The sequence below is a fragment of the Diceros bicornis genome, chromosome 10 (genome assembly GCF_020826845.1).
Source record: "Diceros bicornis minor isolate mBicDic1 chromosome 10, mDicBic1.mat.cur, whole genome shotgun sequence".
In the NCBI taxonomy this organism is placed as follows: Eukaryota; Metazoa; Chordata; class Mammalia; order Perissodactyla; family Rhinocerotidae; genus Diceros; species Diceros bicornis.
This window is the reverse complement of record NC_080749.1, coordinates 69744289-69760336: the sequence shown is the minus strand read 5'-3', so window position 1 is coordinate 69760336 and position 16048 is coordinate 69744289. Positions and strand designations below refer to the sequence as shown.

The 16048-nt window shown below is 32.4% G+C and overlaps 1 protein-coding gene across 4 annotated transcripts in view; it reads right to left on the bottom strand.

Annotated features, from left to right (window-relative positions):
* Nucleotides 1-16048, bottom strand: part of GLS (glutaminase) — an 80769-nt gene that overhangs the window by 37625 nt on the left and 27096 nt on the right. For 3 of the 4 annotated variants that reach the window (XM_058549447.1, XM_058549448.1, XM_058549449.1), the window contains exons 7-11: nucleotides 12602-12660; nucleotides 4921-4953; nucleotides 4774-4832; nucleotides 1559-1625; nucleotides 969-1019 (exon numbers count right to left, since the gene is read on the bottom strand). In XM_058549447.1, the coding sequence (XP_058405430.1) occupies nucleotides 969-1019; nucleotides 1559-1625; nucleotides 4774-4832; nucleotides 4921-4953; nucleotides 12602-12660 (269 nt within the window). Of the gene's footprint in view, nucleotides 1-968; nucleotides 1020-1558; nucleotides 1626-4773; nucleotides 4833-4920; nucleotides 4954-6321; nucleotides 8161-12601; nucleotides 12661-16048 lie in introns of those variants that run through there. The other variant, XM_058549450.1, reaches the window with a different exon arrangement.

Genomic DNA, 16048 nt, shown 5'->3' with positions numbered 1-16048 from the left:
CTTAATAGTCTCAAAGGAATTTCACACATATCATCTCACGTTATCTACAATGTAATGCAGAAAATTAAGGCAAGCATATGCTACAGATTATGAAACTAGGGCTCAGTAACTGAAATCAGGTCACATGGCTAAAAAGTGGCCAGCTTAGACCTTGATTTTATATTGATAGCCTGGATTCATAGTTCTTCATGTTGGGCAGATGACAAACTGTGACCTGGACTTCCATCAAAATCTACTTCATTATCAACCTCCCTTATATATTTTTTAAGATTAGTAGAGGTTAAAATTAAAGCACCTTCAAAAGTAAAGACAGGCAAATGTATGGTAGACTAGAAATTAACAATAATTGATTTGTTACTATGTAGCTTATAGACCTATTACTTTATAGACCCATCAGAGGCACCAAAAATATTAAATCTGTAACAAGTGAATTGAAAATATGGGGCGGAGGAGAGGGATCTCCAGGAAGGCTATCTTAAATTGAGTTCTATACCACAGCAGATTAGGTGAGTGGCCCCCTTTCCCACGAATATGGAGAGCTACTCTAACATAGAGGAAAATCTACTATGTGACACTGCAGAAATGAACTAAACAAACTGAGAAACTGTCACTTTAAAATGCTGAATATGAACCCCCTAATAAAGAAACAACTCTTCCAAATAAAATTTAAAAGCTAAGAAGACAGAGATCACTTTATAATAAGGAGAAGCCAATTTCAGGAACTGTACATTATTTCTGACACTTCTTAAATAGAAAGTTTTTACAGAAAAAAATTTTCTCTACTACATTCTGACGCATGACTTTTTAGGAGACAGAGATATGAGAATGTCTTTCATGAGGACATTTTTTGAGAGTCAGTGGGAAATGTATTTTCTCTTGGCCTAGAGCCAAGATTTCAGAAACATCTCTATACTGCAAAATGTGACAAACACATTTATATACACAATTCATATATTAAAGTACATTACCTGGAAGTAGAAGTCTAATATACCAACCATGTCTGTGCCTTCTGGAAAACACTGAAAAAACAGAAAGGCAATTAAAAACATAGGCACATAGGGAAAAAAAATATGCACATAAGTAAAAGATACATGAAGATTAAATTTCAAATGTACATAAATATTTCATTTTGACAACAAAATAGCATATAACCTAGAAAAGGGTATAAACATGAAATAATGAAGAACAATAAAGCAAAATTACATCACATACAGATTTCTAGATACTAGTTTAACTGACAAAAAAACAAGTTACTGGACCAGCCACTTAAAATTTAAAAATCAAGTGTAATCAACAATAGTCAGGCATTACACTTTTGAAAAAATGGGCTAATCCTTAAGCAAAATTTGCAATAATATAACTAGTCAAATATTTGAATACTGCCAGAAACAAACTGATTTAATAATATTAACACGTTGATAACAATAACTCAAGAGTGTTTTGCAAAAACTTCTGCACCTTAAATAGTAATAGGTAGTTGCTTAAAAGCTACTGTTGAGTTCTTAGCATGCATCTTTAAATAAAAGAATTATTTGAAATATAAACAAAATTTAAAAACCTTTTTTTCTTTTAAGTAATATCCTATTGCAAAATTTCGATCTCCACTTTCTCTTTCAGACTGAAACCTAGAAGAAAAAAAACATTTGCTCTATTTATTTACTTTCTGTAAAAGTATGATTGTAATGTAGTTTAATTTGTACGGCAAAGTGCAGTATAAAGACCACTGACCCAGGAGTCAAGACTGCTGGCTTCCAGTCCCAGTTCTGTCTGGCTAGCTATGTGGCCTTGGGCAGTCATTTAAATGACAATTCTTTCAGCCTTAATTTTCTCAGCTGTAAAAGGACTGACATAAACTAGGCCCTTTCTTCCTTCATATTTTGTAAATAAACAAGCTAATTTTAAAGTTATCAAATATTCCACCATTAAAATATACTAAAAAATTGTGGAATCTCGGGCTCCCCCGAAAGTACAATAAATAGTCAATTGCAACTGAGGGAATCCATGGAAATTTCACTGCAAGAGGGTCACTTGAAATGGGCCTTACAGCATTTACTGGACTAACAGATTTCAGGGGGAAGTCTAGATGGTGGCAAATATCATGTAGCATGAACAAAGTCATAAAAGTATTAAAGACAGGACTTCATTGAAGAATGGCCAATATTCTGATATATCTGGGAAATATGGTTCATGAAGAAGAGCGGCGAAACAGCAAACTAACAAAGGAGACTGGCATCAAATTATTAAGACTGGAAAGTGCTAAAAAATGTAATGGCTCCTGATTGTCTACAAAATAAAACTTGAAGGCTTTCAAACGTTACCTTGTCAGATCTACATTTCAGAAGGATAACTCTGACATCAGTTTAGAAAGGGGAAAAAGAAAGGATGAGGGATGTCATTAGGACACTACTATAACAAGAGCTACAGGAAGCCTGAGCTCAGGTAGTGGTGACAGGAATGGAAGGAGAGGTATGATCAAACATGAGAGCAGTTGGGCAAGTCTTCTGACCTGATGGGAAAGAGGATAAACAGGGTGAAGTCTGGTACAAAGCCTACATTTCTAACACAGTCTATGGAAAAAATGGCAATATCAACTGACATGGGGATCCCTACAGCAGAGAGCAGTTTGGGAAGAAATAGATGAGTTTTGATTTAGACAGATTCAATTTGTGGTACATTTGAGAGCTCAACCTACAAGTGTCCAGTAGGCTGCTGATAAAAGAGGAACTGTGGATGACACTCTTTGTATTTATTGATCATGGGTGGACAGCCCCTTCTAATTGTATATTTTAATATTTCTGTGGTCAGAAAAACAATGTTGGATATGGAAAAGTTCTTGGAAATAAACTTGTCAACTTGCCATACTTTTTAAAAACACATCAACATAGTATAGATAAGAGGACTAACTACTCAGAAATTATCCCAGTGCCTAGCATTCTGTTCATCAAACACCACATCAAGTGCCTATTATCTGCCAGATAACAGGAATACAGAAATGAATTGGAAGACACTCTATCCAGGTCTTAAGTCTTCTATCCAGGTCTTAAGAAGGTCAAAGTCTAATGGTGATGACAGGGCAAAGAGAGATACAGAATAAGTTCAATAAAATATGGTAATGTGAGAGCACAGAAGAGAGGTGAGATGAGATTCATGAAAAACTTCATGGAAGATACTTAAGCTGATGAATAAGAGTTGGTAAAGCAGACAACCTCAAAATTTTTGCCCTCTGAAACATGAAGCACAAAGCATCACCTAGTTAATATTCATGCCAAAACTGTTTAAGCTTTATCTAATCACAAGGAAACAACCAGACCTATTCAAAACGGGGCCTATCCACTACAGCCCATGGGCCACATCCAGTCTGCTGCCTGTTTCTACAAATGAAGTTTTTTGAACACAGCCTCATATTGTCCACGGCAGCTCCCCTACTTAAACGGGAGAACTGAGTATTGCATCAGGGACTGTATGGCCCACAAGTCTAAAATATTTACTATCTGGTCCTTCACAGAAAAAGTTAGTTAATTCCTGCTCTATAAAACAATTGGTTGGCACTCTTCAAAATAATCCATTAAATAAAATTTTAAAAAGCAAGGGTCTAGGGCAGGGGGACTTTTCTATTTTAAAAAGATATAACTGCTGCCAGCCAGGTGGTGCAGAGGTCAAGTGCGTGCACTCCGCTTCGGCGGCCCGGGGTTCGTAGGTTCGGATCCTGGGCACGCACTGACGCACCGCTTGTCAAGCCATGCTGTGGTGGCATCCCATATAAAATAGTGGAAGATGGGCATGGATGTTAGCCCAGGGCCAATCTTCCTCAGCAAAAAGAGGAGGATTGGCGTTGGATGCTAGCTCAGGGCTGATCTTCCTCACAAAAAATAAAGATATAACAAATGTAATGCATGAACCTTGATTAGCTCCTAAGAAAAAAAAGGCCATAAAAGGCATTTAGGGGAGAGTTGGGACATTTACATATTGATTAATATCATGATATTTTAAAATCAATGTTTTTAAGTGTGTTGATGGTATTGTGGTTATGTAGGAAAATGTCCTTATTCTTAGGATACACATGCTGAGTTATTTAAGGGTGAAGTGTCATGATGTCTACAACTTAATTTCAAACAGTACAGGAAAAAACCACCCACATACATGTATATTTACATATATGTACATATACGCATCTGTAGAGATACACATATTTTTAACCGTCCATCTAGAGAGAGAGGTTGAGAAAAAGCAAATGAGACAAAATATTAATCAGAAAATATAAGTGAAAGATATCCAAATATTCATCATTTATTCTTTCAACTTTTGTGCAGACTTGAAAATTTCAAAATAAAAAATTGGGGTAAAAATCAAGTTAGCCAGGCACAGATTAAGAAAGGTAAGACAGGTATTATAGGCAAAGAGAAAACTGAATAATGCCAGTAATTTGAGGTAAACTTGGCGTCCCTTCTAATTTTGATTATCCATAAAAAGTTTATAAAACTACTTAAAGCATTTTAAGTATTCCCCTCCAGGTAATTTAGAAATCATTCATTTCCCTCTAATGACCAAATTTTAAGTAATTATTTATTCACTGAAGTAAGTCCTAGGACCAAGAAGGGGGAAAAGATTAATTCTAAATACAGTGTATGTGTGTGCATATATATAAAATTATATTTCATATATGTAGAGAGTCACAAAACGGTATTTAAAATAAAATTCTATAATCTACATTTTTAAAATAAATTTAAAGCGTCCTGACCCATTATAAACACCGAAATCATAAATCAGACTCACGTCGCATTACTGAATCCAACATATTCATTACCAGCCATCTTATTCAAAAACTGCATCACCTATAAATCCAAATTAGAAAGTATTAGTAATCAAAAAACCAATATATAAAGAATGTAGCATGGAAACTGAATTCTATATTGCACTTACATAGTCAAATTTTTCAGCATTATTCACTCCTTGCTGCAAATAAATGAGACATAAATATGTTAATATAGGCACCACCATAGATAAGTTTTAAGTGAATATAATATCAAAATTTCAAACTGCTATCATTATAGTTAATATATGGTGCATTAGTACTTTTAAATCTAGGAAATACTTCTCAAGTAATTTAGTATTTACATAAACTTTCTATATGTTCTTTCATTAACACCATTTGTTGAGAATGGATCTGAATTACCAAGGGAATGCTTTATTTCAAGTATATCTTAACCCAACCCAAAGTTACAGAATTTAAACAAGTTACCCCAAGTCCCCTTATCTTTCTTGACAACACACAATCTGCTAGAATGTATGTTATTTAAATTATTTAATTTCATATTTTTAAAAAACTTAAAGTTTCACCCTTAGAAAAGAATTAAGTATATATAAATCATGGTTTTCACTTAAGAACAATCTATTCATATTTTTAAAATAACTTTAAACCAATATTACAGTTAGAAAAATGAGTTATGTTGCAAAACTAACTAATCTTTTATAATTCTAGTATATGCAAACATTCTGGATAGATTTTACTAGTATAGAGAAAGCCCTACCTTTAACATCTCACTTGTTATAACAATACCTGAACTAAAAAAAATTATATTTCATAGTGTCTAAAAAATTAGCTACATTTGTATTTAGCATTATGCCAATTCAGAGTATGGAAGATGTATTGTTTCATCACTTCTATTTCTGACGTTAGCTACTGCAAATGTCAATAGGAAAAACCTATAACGCAGATCAGTTCAAGTAGCCAAATGGTTTCATTTTACCTCGGCGAAGTTTACAAAGCAGTAAGTTGTAGATCTGAAATCAAACGTATTAATTGGTGATATGCACCCAATAGAAACAATACATCTCTAATTTTTAAAACAGGTTTAAAATAATTCGACAACTAAAGTTTTAAAAACAAAATTTTTTAACTTTACCCTCAAACAATCCAAAACATTACACTTTAAAATTTTATTATGGGGAGAAAATCTGTACCAGAGTATTATTAATTGAATAAAGCCAGGGTCATTCTCCACTTTACAAGTGGATTAGGATGTGGCCGATAATCTGTGAAATCTTACAGATCAATTTATTTGAGAAAGGATGTCCAATCACACATACAGTCAGTAGCCGGAAAGAACACCACACTGTTTCATCAATATTAGGCATTAATAGAGCTTAAACAAGATAAGGATAATTTAGCTACAGTCATACTGTAATCACTATCTACGTATTTTCTCTAAAGTGTCCTTTGACATATTTTAAGTTTTCTTTCCTTATAATACACCAGAAATCAAAATGTAGAAATGTAAGTCCAAAGCTGTTCAATGAAAAATAATTAAAAGAAGAAATTACCAACTTCATTGAACTGTTGCAGTTGTCAAAATATTCCATAGATCCTAATGCTGTAAAATATGTAACAACATTTAAACCACAAAAACCTTTTTAACCTTTGAAAAAGCACAAAAAAAACAACTCTTTTGGAAAAGGATGTCAGCATTTGCATTGGGATGTCACATGGATAATAACTGGTTATACAATTAATCAATGTAAAATAAACAAGTTATATTGAACTTTCATTCTCTGACCTAAACTGTGCCCTATAAAACTAATACAAAACTTGATTTAGCTGTCATGTTTAATAATAATAAAAAAAAACATCTTTCAACTCTAGACTGTGGTCACACATTTGGTCTACTTTGTAGCTTACTAAATTCAAGTACAATTAAGTTTTGCTCCTATGCTATTTTTAAGAAACAACTGATATTTACCAATGGGCTATCATTCTACAGCCTTTTGGGTAAGCTACTTGAAATGTCCTAGGCAGATTATATAAACAGGCAAAATAAAATATTTGGATGATTGTGTTGACTCAAGAAAATCTCTCCCCAAAACTTCCTCATTTAAATGTAAAAGCACTCGATTAATGTTTGTCCTTACTATCTACCCTGGAAATAGCATTTAACTTAAGTCAACAAAATATATTTGCCCCTGTATGTCTTGGAAAGTACCCCAGGGATATATATAGGATCTAATAATTATAAGATGTCATGTTATTTTAATTTTGAAAAAGTTACAGTATAAAGTTTATCTGCAAAGATGTTAGAAAAAAACACACATACACATACAAAATAAACTAGAGTAAATTCTCCCCTCCAAAAGCAAAAAGCAATCTGTAAAAAAACCATCATCATTATCCAGTAGTGGGGTGCAGAGGGGTAGAGGAACAGATGTTATAAAAATTGAAGCCAGGAATGGGTACATGGGGGCTGGTTATACTATTCTATTTTGTATATATTTGAAAATTTTCATAAAATGTTAAAGGAAAAATGTTTATTTGCTAATCACCATAATGTCCCACGCTAACTTACAAAATTGTTCCTTTAGAATACTTTCTTTCCTCTTTGAAATAGTAATTGATTTTTTAATTAGTTCATCTATTAGTGGATACTTTCTATTACTAGAAGGAAGCGTTTAATTCTCTTACTATTTTGAATTTTTACAGCTGTATGAGTTGAGAAATCTTGCTGACAAGAGATGGAAAGAGAAAAGGTTTTGTGACTGCAATGTTACTCAGTTCTTTACACATCAACCTCATTACATGCAAAAGTCACATAGTAATCTATCCTCAAAAGTTATGCTTAATGTTCTCATTAACTAACTTCTTAATTAGATCCTCTTTCCATTTTGTTGAAACCAAAAACTGGAAACAACCTGGTATACAAGAGATTTGTTCGCAGTCATTATAGTGATTCACATTCTCAATACCAGTGACTTCAACATTTTAAAATGTTCTCTTTTGCTGGTACTTAGTAGATTTTTACAACCTGAAGCAGTATACCATAGTAAAATTTGAGACACATGAGAAGTATGTCTCTCCTTTGAAAAATGGGAGGAAACTTCAACCAAAGGCAGATTTATTTTAAGAAAAGCACATATGAAAACTGAGATTTGGAAAACTGATAGTCTTAGAACTATCAATGCCCCTTTATCTCTTGGGAAAAAATCCCCAGTTTTTAACTCACTGCACAAGCATTATTAGATATCATGTTATTTTAATCTTGAAAAAGTTAACAGTAATTTGTAGTAAGTACAGTCGGAAAACTTAAAAAAATAAATTGGATAAAATATATTTACTAAAATTTCTAATTCATTCATCAAATGACTTTTAAAAAGCAAACCATGTGGTCTGCCTGAAAATGGTAGTCATCAGACCTGAGACTAGAAAATTATACAAATTTATTTTTCTATAAATATACCTCGTTAAAAAATTTACATTCCTTTGAAGAAAAGTTTATAAATGAAAATTTGATAGAGTCACTGAGTTTTAACATTGGCTATTAAAAGAATTAATATAACTATATTGGAGTGTTTTTATAGCCTGTTTTTACAACACACTCACGAGTTGAATCATGTCTTATACATTGTAACACAGGTGAAAATATCACTGTTAACAGGGACACATCTGCCAATAAATTTAATATAAAAATGACTCATTTAAAGTCAATACATTAATTAGAGTTATTTTATTAGTAAATCACTTGATTCCATTCATAAAGTATGGAGGTATAAAAGCCGATTGAAAATTAGAGATCAGAGAAGAAAGAGGCAAAAAGAGGTAACTGAAAATGATTTTATAAAATACTTTTAGTTTAATCTTGCTGGAGAAAATGCTTTAAACCCAAATACTTGGAATATTCAAATAGATATTATAGGTAAAAAAATGTTTAAATCTAGTATTTTGATAGATTAACCCTAAAAATAAAGTTACTTTTAAAAAACCTCAGGTACATCAACTAATGTAAACATGAAGTAAATAAACTAATATAATCCTTTCTTACGAATGTTGCCAAGTCCAAGGTATCATCCACTGCTCCCCAGAGCCAGAAACCGCCCTAAAAATATGGCTTATAAGCAAGTTTAACAGGTTATTGCTAACATAACCAAACTGAGCATTACATACAATTAACTAAATTTGTCTTGATTTTCATGGAGCATGATTAAATTGTTTTTAAAAAAAAGAGAAAAAAACTCCAATTTTTTCAATTCAAAAATACTTCTGATTAAAAAAAACTGAGCTTCTTCAAATGACAAAAACTGTAAACTACTACTAGAATAAAGAGAGACAAACAGAGAAGAAGAAACAATATAACTCACTCTTTGCCTTTAAAATAAAAAAAGCAGAAGTGTGGCAATTATCTCGTCATAAGTTGTCCTCATCTTCCCACCCGAGCCCTCAAGTTATCGCCACACCTTAACTTTTAAACTGAAACTAGGTGAAATTTTTACCGCTGAAAAGAAAAAAATTACATAAGGATACTGCTATTTCATCCAGAATAACTGCACTCCTTTCAAATTTATTTTCACTCTTTCCTTTAAATCAAGCAACCACATCATCATCATCAAATAAAACAAACTACATCAGAAAGTATTCTTTTAAATTCAGTAGCTACCATACAGAAAAAGAGAGGAAGTATAGTACCTTTACGGTTTTTTGAATTATGTGCATTTTAAGTACAAAATGACATTTGTTTTTATGAAGGTATTTACCTAGATAGCTTTGTTTAAAATTTTAAATATTGGAGTTTTCCTATAAGTTTAGAAGTTAAGAACTTATGCAACAGGTTCCTTCTGTCCAAATCCTCCTTTTTTCCACAATCTGCTAATCCTTTTGAACATTTGCTTTGCCTCTTCCCCCATTTCCTGAGGATCACCACCAATCCTACAAGGAAAAAATATCAATACTACAAAATTACGAAATAAAGAGTCTTACTAAAGACTCTACTTAATTTTTGAGCGTGTGTGGGAGGGGGAATAACATGAGGAGAATGTTTTAATAGCACCATAATAAAGTCTTGAATTTTGAAAGAAAAAAAAAATCAACTAAAAGAGCTAAAACATAGAATTCAAATCTGGTAGCCATGGTAAAATATCCACGCTTTGGGTACTCAAATGCAAGCTCCTTGAGAAGAGGCCGAATTCCTTACAGATAGCAAGCACTGACTAATGTCCAAAGAATGACTATATACACCCACTGAAAATTAGAAGTGACTTTAAGCCAACAAATTGGTATCTTTTGATTAAGTTAAAATTAAGAAAATAAAATTTCTGCTTTTTGGACAATATAACTATGCAAGGTAAAGATAAAGATGTCATCAAAAGAAATAGCAAACACCTACATTAAATATGGCAGAGTGAATTCTAATGAACAGCAAACAAAAAATCAGGAGATTTAGCTCAAGCCCAATTCTACTGCTATTAGAGCCTATCAGTCTCAGTTTCCTCACTGCACCTACATAACATAAGAGGGCTGGGCCTGAAGACCTTTCGCCTATGGTTTTATTACCTCAATTTCAATTACCAATTCATAAATATTATTCAGAGATCACACACAGGTATTTTTAGGAGTTCTGAATTCTTTTTAAAAAGGAGTCTAAGAAAAGTATTACATTCTGGGGCAGTTTTACACAGAGGTATATCAGGCTTACCCCTCCAATATTTAGATGAACTTCATTAAAAAAAGAAAAAATTGTGAAACACCTTCTAAAAACAAAACAAAACAAAAATTCAAAGAAAGTGATCTTAAATATGAACCATACCCCAAAGCCTCATTTCCAACTTTGCCAGTAAATTTAAAATTTTTATAAATTTAAAACCACTGATCAAATTTGTAAATACAAGATGACTCAGTTAAATTTTTGCACTGTTGGACACTGAACCACACTCATGTTGTGTATGTGTGTTTTTTTAACTCTGTTTCTAAGTGCTCATATTAATGTGGCTCAATGTATAGTTTATGGTTTGTGAATGAACACAGTAAGTGAAACTAATGAAGTGACAGTGTGGCATGACCAGACATGCGTTTCCCACATGCAGCATTTCAGTGTGGTATATTACACTCATGAATCACTAAACAAAAGATGTTTAACTGCATGCAATTAAGGAAGGCTTCTATTAATCATTTACATATGCTCTTTCTTGAAAATACTATTGGTATGCCATGTTAATTTTTCTCCAGTGTAAGAGTTCTTAAACTGGTATCCATAAATCAGCTTCAAAGGGTCTCTGAACTCCCTCAAGTTTACATAAAATCATGGTATGTGAACATTTTTCTGAGAAGACCTCAAAAGGTTCAGAACCATTCTAGTGGTTTTCTCATCAAGCACTAAACACATACATTGTATTATCATTACTTTCCTTACCTCTAATTTAAGTTACTCTTCAAATCTGAACAAATATTAATGAGACTTTTCTCTCATCAGTATTTATTGAATTTCATTCTAAGGGCCCATTTACTTGTGTACACCCCACACTATAGTGTAAGCTACCTGAAGGCAGGACTGTGCCTAGCACGTATTCACATTATAATTTTCTACAATAAATAAACAATTTCTTTCACCTTAAACTGACAACTTTTCTCTTACATAAAACACTCATGAATAACTAGATGTTATAATGGGCACAAAGAAAATTTCAATAGGTTATTAAAATTACACTAAAAAATACTTGGCTATAATATCTACCTTACTAGAGTTACAAGGATTAAATGGGCCAATGCTTACCAAGCATCTGCTCTAAAACAGCAACTAAACATACATATTCTTAACATAGTAATCTTCTATTTTAAAGGCTTTTTCTCATGAACGTATAAAATTCATGAAACTTAACAGAGAATTTCAAGTATACAAATTAGATGAATTTTTATGAATTGGGCCAAGGACATAATTTATATTCAAACATTCTTTGTGTAACTAGGGTATCCCATCCCCAGTAAGAAATCTACAAAGCCATATAGTTATGTTTTTTTTCAAGCTTAGAATAGATAGGGACAGATTTACTAAAGAAAGTATATAAATGTTCCAAACACAAATGAAACTTATTTGAATATAAACGAAATTTATAATTAAAAATTAAAAATCTAAACAGTACCACACAATAGAACCATTTTCAAATACTTATTTCAAAACAGCATTAGAGCTTCCAATTATTAAGGCAAACCAGACACTTAAAAAAAAAAAAAATCAAAACATAATGCAAACTAAAGCATAAGAAAAATAATATAACTTAATAATTGGAATAAGTATTATTTATTTTAGTTATGATATGATTTAAGGAAAATAAATGAAAAGTTCAAACGAAAATTGTGATTACAGCTCATGAAAGTACAAAGAACTTGAAATTATTCAAGGGTAAATGTACTTTGTCTTAACACACAGCATCAGAACATTTGTTCCTACATGTGCTGATGACAAACATTAAACAGTAAAATGCTTTTAATTCTGTTTACATCTGTTCATTCTAGAAGAGCCAAAAGGAAGAGAAAGAAAAAAATATCAAAACTTTAAGAAAAACTTCTGTGCCTATTGTTCAGCAGGCTTCTTTTTGAATTTTTGCCAGATCTTCAGGTCAAGAATAACTGTTGAAATTTACAATGAGTCATCTGTTTTTAATTTTGCCCCTGAAATTACACCATTTATTTTGAAATAAATAAAAATTCTAACATTATATCATAAGATTATTTTTTTAACACCAAAAGAAAACTTTTCACAGTTCTACATAAATAATCCAAGATTTATCTTTATGCCTTAGCTATTAAAAAAATTCACTAGGTTAAAAGGAAATGTCAACATTTTACCTTTATTAATGAAGTCACAACAATTGCTCCAGCATTTACCATAGGATTGTGTGGTTTATCTGTAAAATATAAGAGCAATATCATTATTTCAAATACATGATATTTTCTGTGACGCATAGGCACTCCCCATGAACATATATCTATTTTCTTTATGTAAGCCATTGTTATAGGTTTTCTTGAGGGGGTAGGGGAATGTGGAAGTAGAGGAATGCATTTAAGTCTCTTACATATCAAATCAGTAATACACTTCTAGGAAGCTGCTATAATAATAATATAGACAAAGATTCATGTAGAGAAAGACAGTGAATAGTAGTGAAAGAGCACATCCAAATCTCCTAACTCTGCCCTTTACTAGCTATTTGACCCCTGGCAAGTAAGTGAACTTCACTGTACCTCAATTTTCCCAGCTGTAAATTGGGTAATAATAGCACTGACACTTCAGCCAGTTGTAATAGTTGAATGACTTGAAACACATGAAATGCTTAAAAAGTACCTGGCATATCCTTAAGCTCTCAAATAACATTACTATTAAAAATCACCTTGGAAAAAGCACATCTAGTGTGAACCCAATTTTGCTTTTGTCAAGTGTTTTATTTTTGTGTTTATGTATATACACATACATACGCAGAAAAATAAAACACAAACACTAACAAGTGACACACATAGGATAAAAAGATCATAGGGGATTTAAATTGTATTCTCTATGCTTTCTATATTTCCTGACAATAAAGATATATTTCTTATATAATTTTAAAAATTACCTAAAATTTAAATCCATCCAAAATCCTACCTCTTCTCCTAATTTTTACAATAAATAGAATTTCAAATCTCAGATGATTACTTTCTCATTCACAGCATGGCACAAATACCAAACATAAAACTCTTAGGGCACTGAAACATTTATTTGAAAGCATAATTCCTAATTTATCTGTTTGTGGTAGTGATTTACTTCTTTGGGAACAAATTCTTATCTAGCTTGACAAATCGAGCAGAAATAAGGTATTGCTTCATTATTAGTCTCCTTGAATTTTAAGCAAGTTACCTTCTGTGAGATGAGTCTATAGCTAAACAATTCTGAGCTCTGGAAAACAGCCTGGCAGTTCTTCAAATTGTTAAACAAAGAGTTATCATATGACCCAGCAATCTGACTCCCAGGTAAATAACCAAGAGAAATAAAAGCATACGTGTACACAAAAACTTGTACACAAACGTTCACAGTAGCAATATTGATAGTAGTCAAAAAGTAAAAAACACGGGCCAGCCCCGGTGGCCTAGTGGTTAAGTTCAGTGTGCTCAGCTTCAGCGGCCTAGGTTTGGTTCCCAGGCACGGACCTACACCACTCATCTGTCAGTGGCCATGCTGCAGTGGCAGCTCACATACAAAAAAAAACAAAAAGAGGAAGACTGGCAGCGGATGTTAGCTCAGGGCAAATCTATCTCAGCAAAAAAACAAAAAAAGTAAAAAACAACTCAAATGGCCTATCAACTGATGAATGAATAAACAAAATGTGGCATTATTACTCATACAATGGAATATTATTCAGCAATAAAAAAATGAAGCACTGATACATGCTATAACATGAAAGCACCTTAAAAACATTATGCTAAATAAAATATGCCAGTCATAAAAAACCAAATATTATATGAAATGTCCAGAATAGGCAAATCTATAGGACAGAAAGTAGATTACTAGTTGCCAGGGTAGAAGAGAAATGGATACTGACTGTTAATGTGTACGAGGTATCTCTGTGGGTTGATAAGTGTCCCAAAGTTGACTGTGGTGATGGTTGCACAACCCTATGAATATACCAAAAGCCACTGAATTGTACACTTTAAATGGGTGAATTATATGGTATGTGAATTATATCTCAATAAAGCTGTTAAAAAATTTTTAATTAAAAAAAAATCAGTAAAGACAAAAAATTGGGTAACACAGTCTACCAGTTTTCCTCAACATAAGATCAATAATTTGATTCAGTAGCTATGTTTTAAACATTGTGCATTTTGGATTACCCATGATACTACTTCCAAAAGTTAAAAGAAAACTTAGTACAATATCTGAGTATTACAATCAAGATTTTACCTATTCCATATTATACTAAGAGAAGTTTTCTTTCTCTGAGATCACACAAAATGAGCAACTGCTGCACAGAAAAATACTACCTAGTAAGAGGAAGCTGAAAAACAAAAATTCTCCTATATTATACACCTGAAAGAAAAACCACACGCAGACAGAAAGCAGAATATGGCAATCCAGCTATGCTAAATGTGTTTATACTTGTATTTGTGTAGATATTCATGTATCTGTCCTTTCTTGTTTTTTTTTTACATTATCAGGTTTAGACTCTAGGGTCCTAGGAGGCAGTGTAATCCACATGGTACCACATAAATGTGGGCATTTAATATTTTCTAAATCATAAATATTCTGCAAATACTACATAAGCTACATTCAAGAGATTCTTTCAAAGAACACTAAAGCATTTCACGGCATGACAGAGCAATTTTCAGATGTAAGCAACTGTTCACTCTGCCTTTGACTCAAAAGCCAGACATCTGAACGTTTGGAAATACACCAGAGATATTATAACATAACACCAGCATTACTGCAGTCTAAAACCTCAGTCTGACACCTATGACTGTGATATCTACTCTGCCGTAGGTAGGAGGGAGAGTTAAGAGTTCAATTTAGAATTTTTAATTAACAAATATTTATGACAGCAGAAGTAACACTTAACCTAATTAATGAAGGCTACTACCTGAAGTAATGACATACATTAACTTGGTATAATGACAAAATGGACATGGGCAACATCTGAAATTTATGGGCATGGTTTTAACCAGAATGCACAAAACTGCTTCATTTTAACAAGTATTTATTCTCTCCAAGGCAAAAAAAACACACAGAAAGTTCTTTCATATTACACCAGAAAAAGCTTTTCAAACTGCTAAGCATATAAACTTTACAAAGATGCAGTTCATAACTGATGCTAAGTCAAAGTTTGCTAATGCATGTACTAAAGAACTAAAAAGTAGTTATGTTCAGTTTAATATGGATATTTATATTTTAGGTATTACACTGGAATTTTACAGGGCTATATAACAATACAAGTATATTTTATATACGGTTTAATCCTGCAGTGCCCACTTGCTCAATCACCCAAACTTTGTTCTTTCTATACAATTCATTCCTGTCTTCCCCATGTAAATTAATTCAACTCCTCTTTCTCAAATCCTCTACACATATAAACCAACATATACATTTTGGCTTCTGTCAATTACAAACTTGTAAGATAACATTATTAGCAGTATGCAATGCTTGAGTTTGTCTTTTTTCCCCATGTATTAGATGTATGTGATCGTTTTCTGTATTCTTTAGTATTAGCTAGATAAGTTATCCAAGAACTAAGGCCCATGTACCCTTCATAGTTGTTAACAATATTGGAGAAA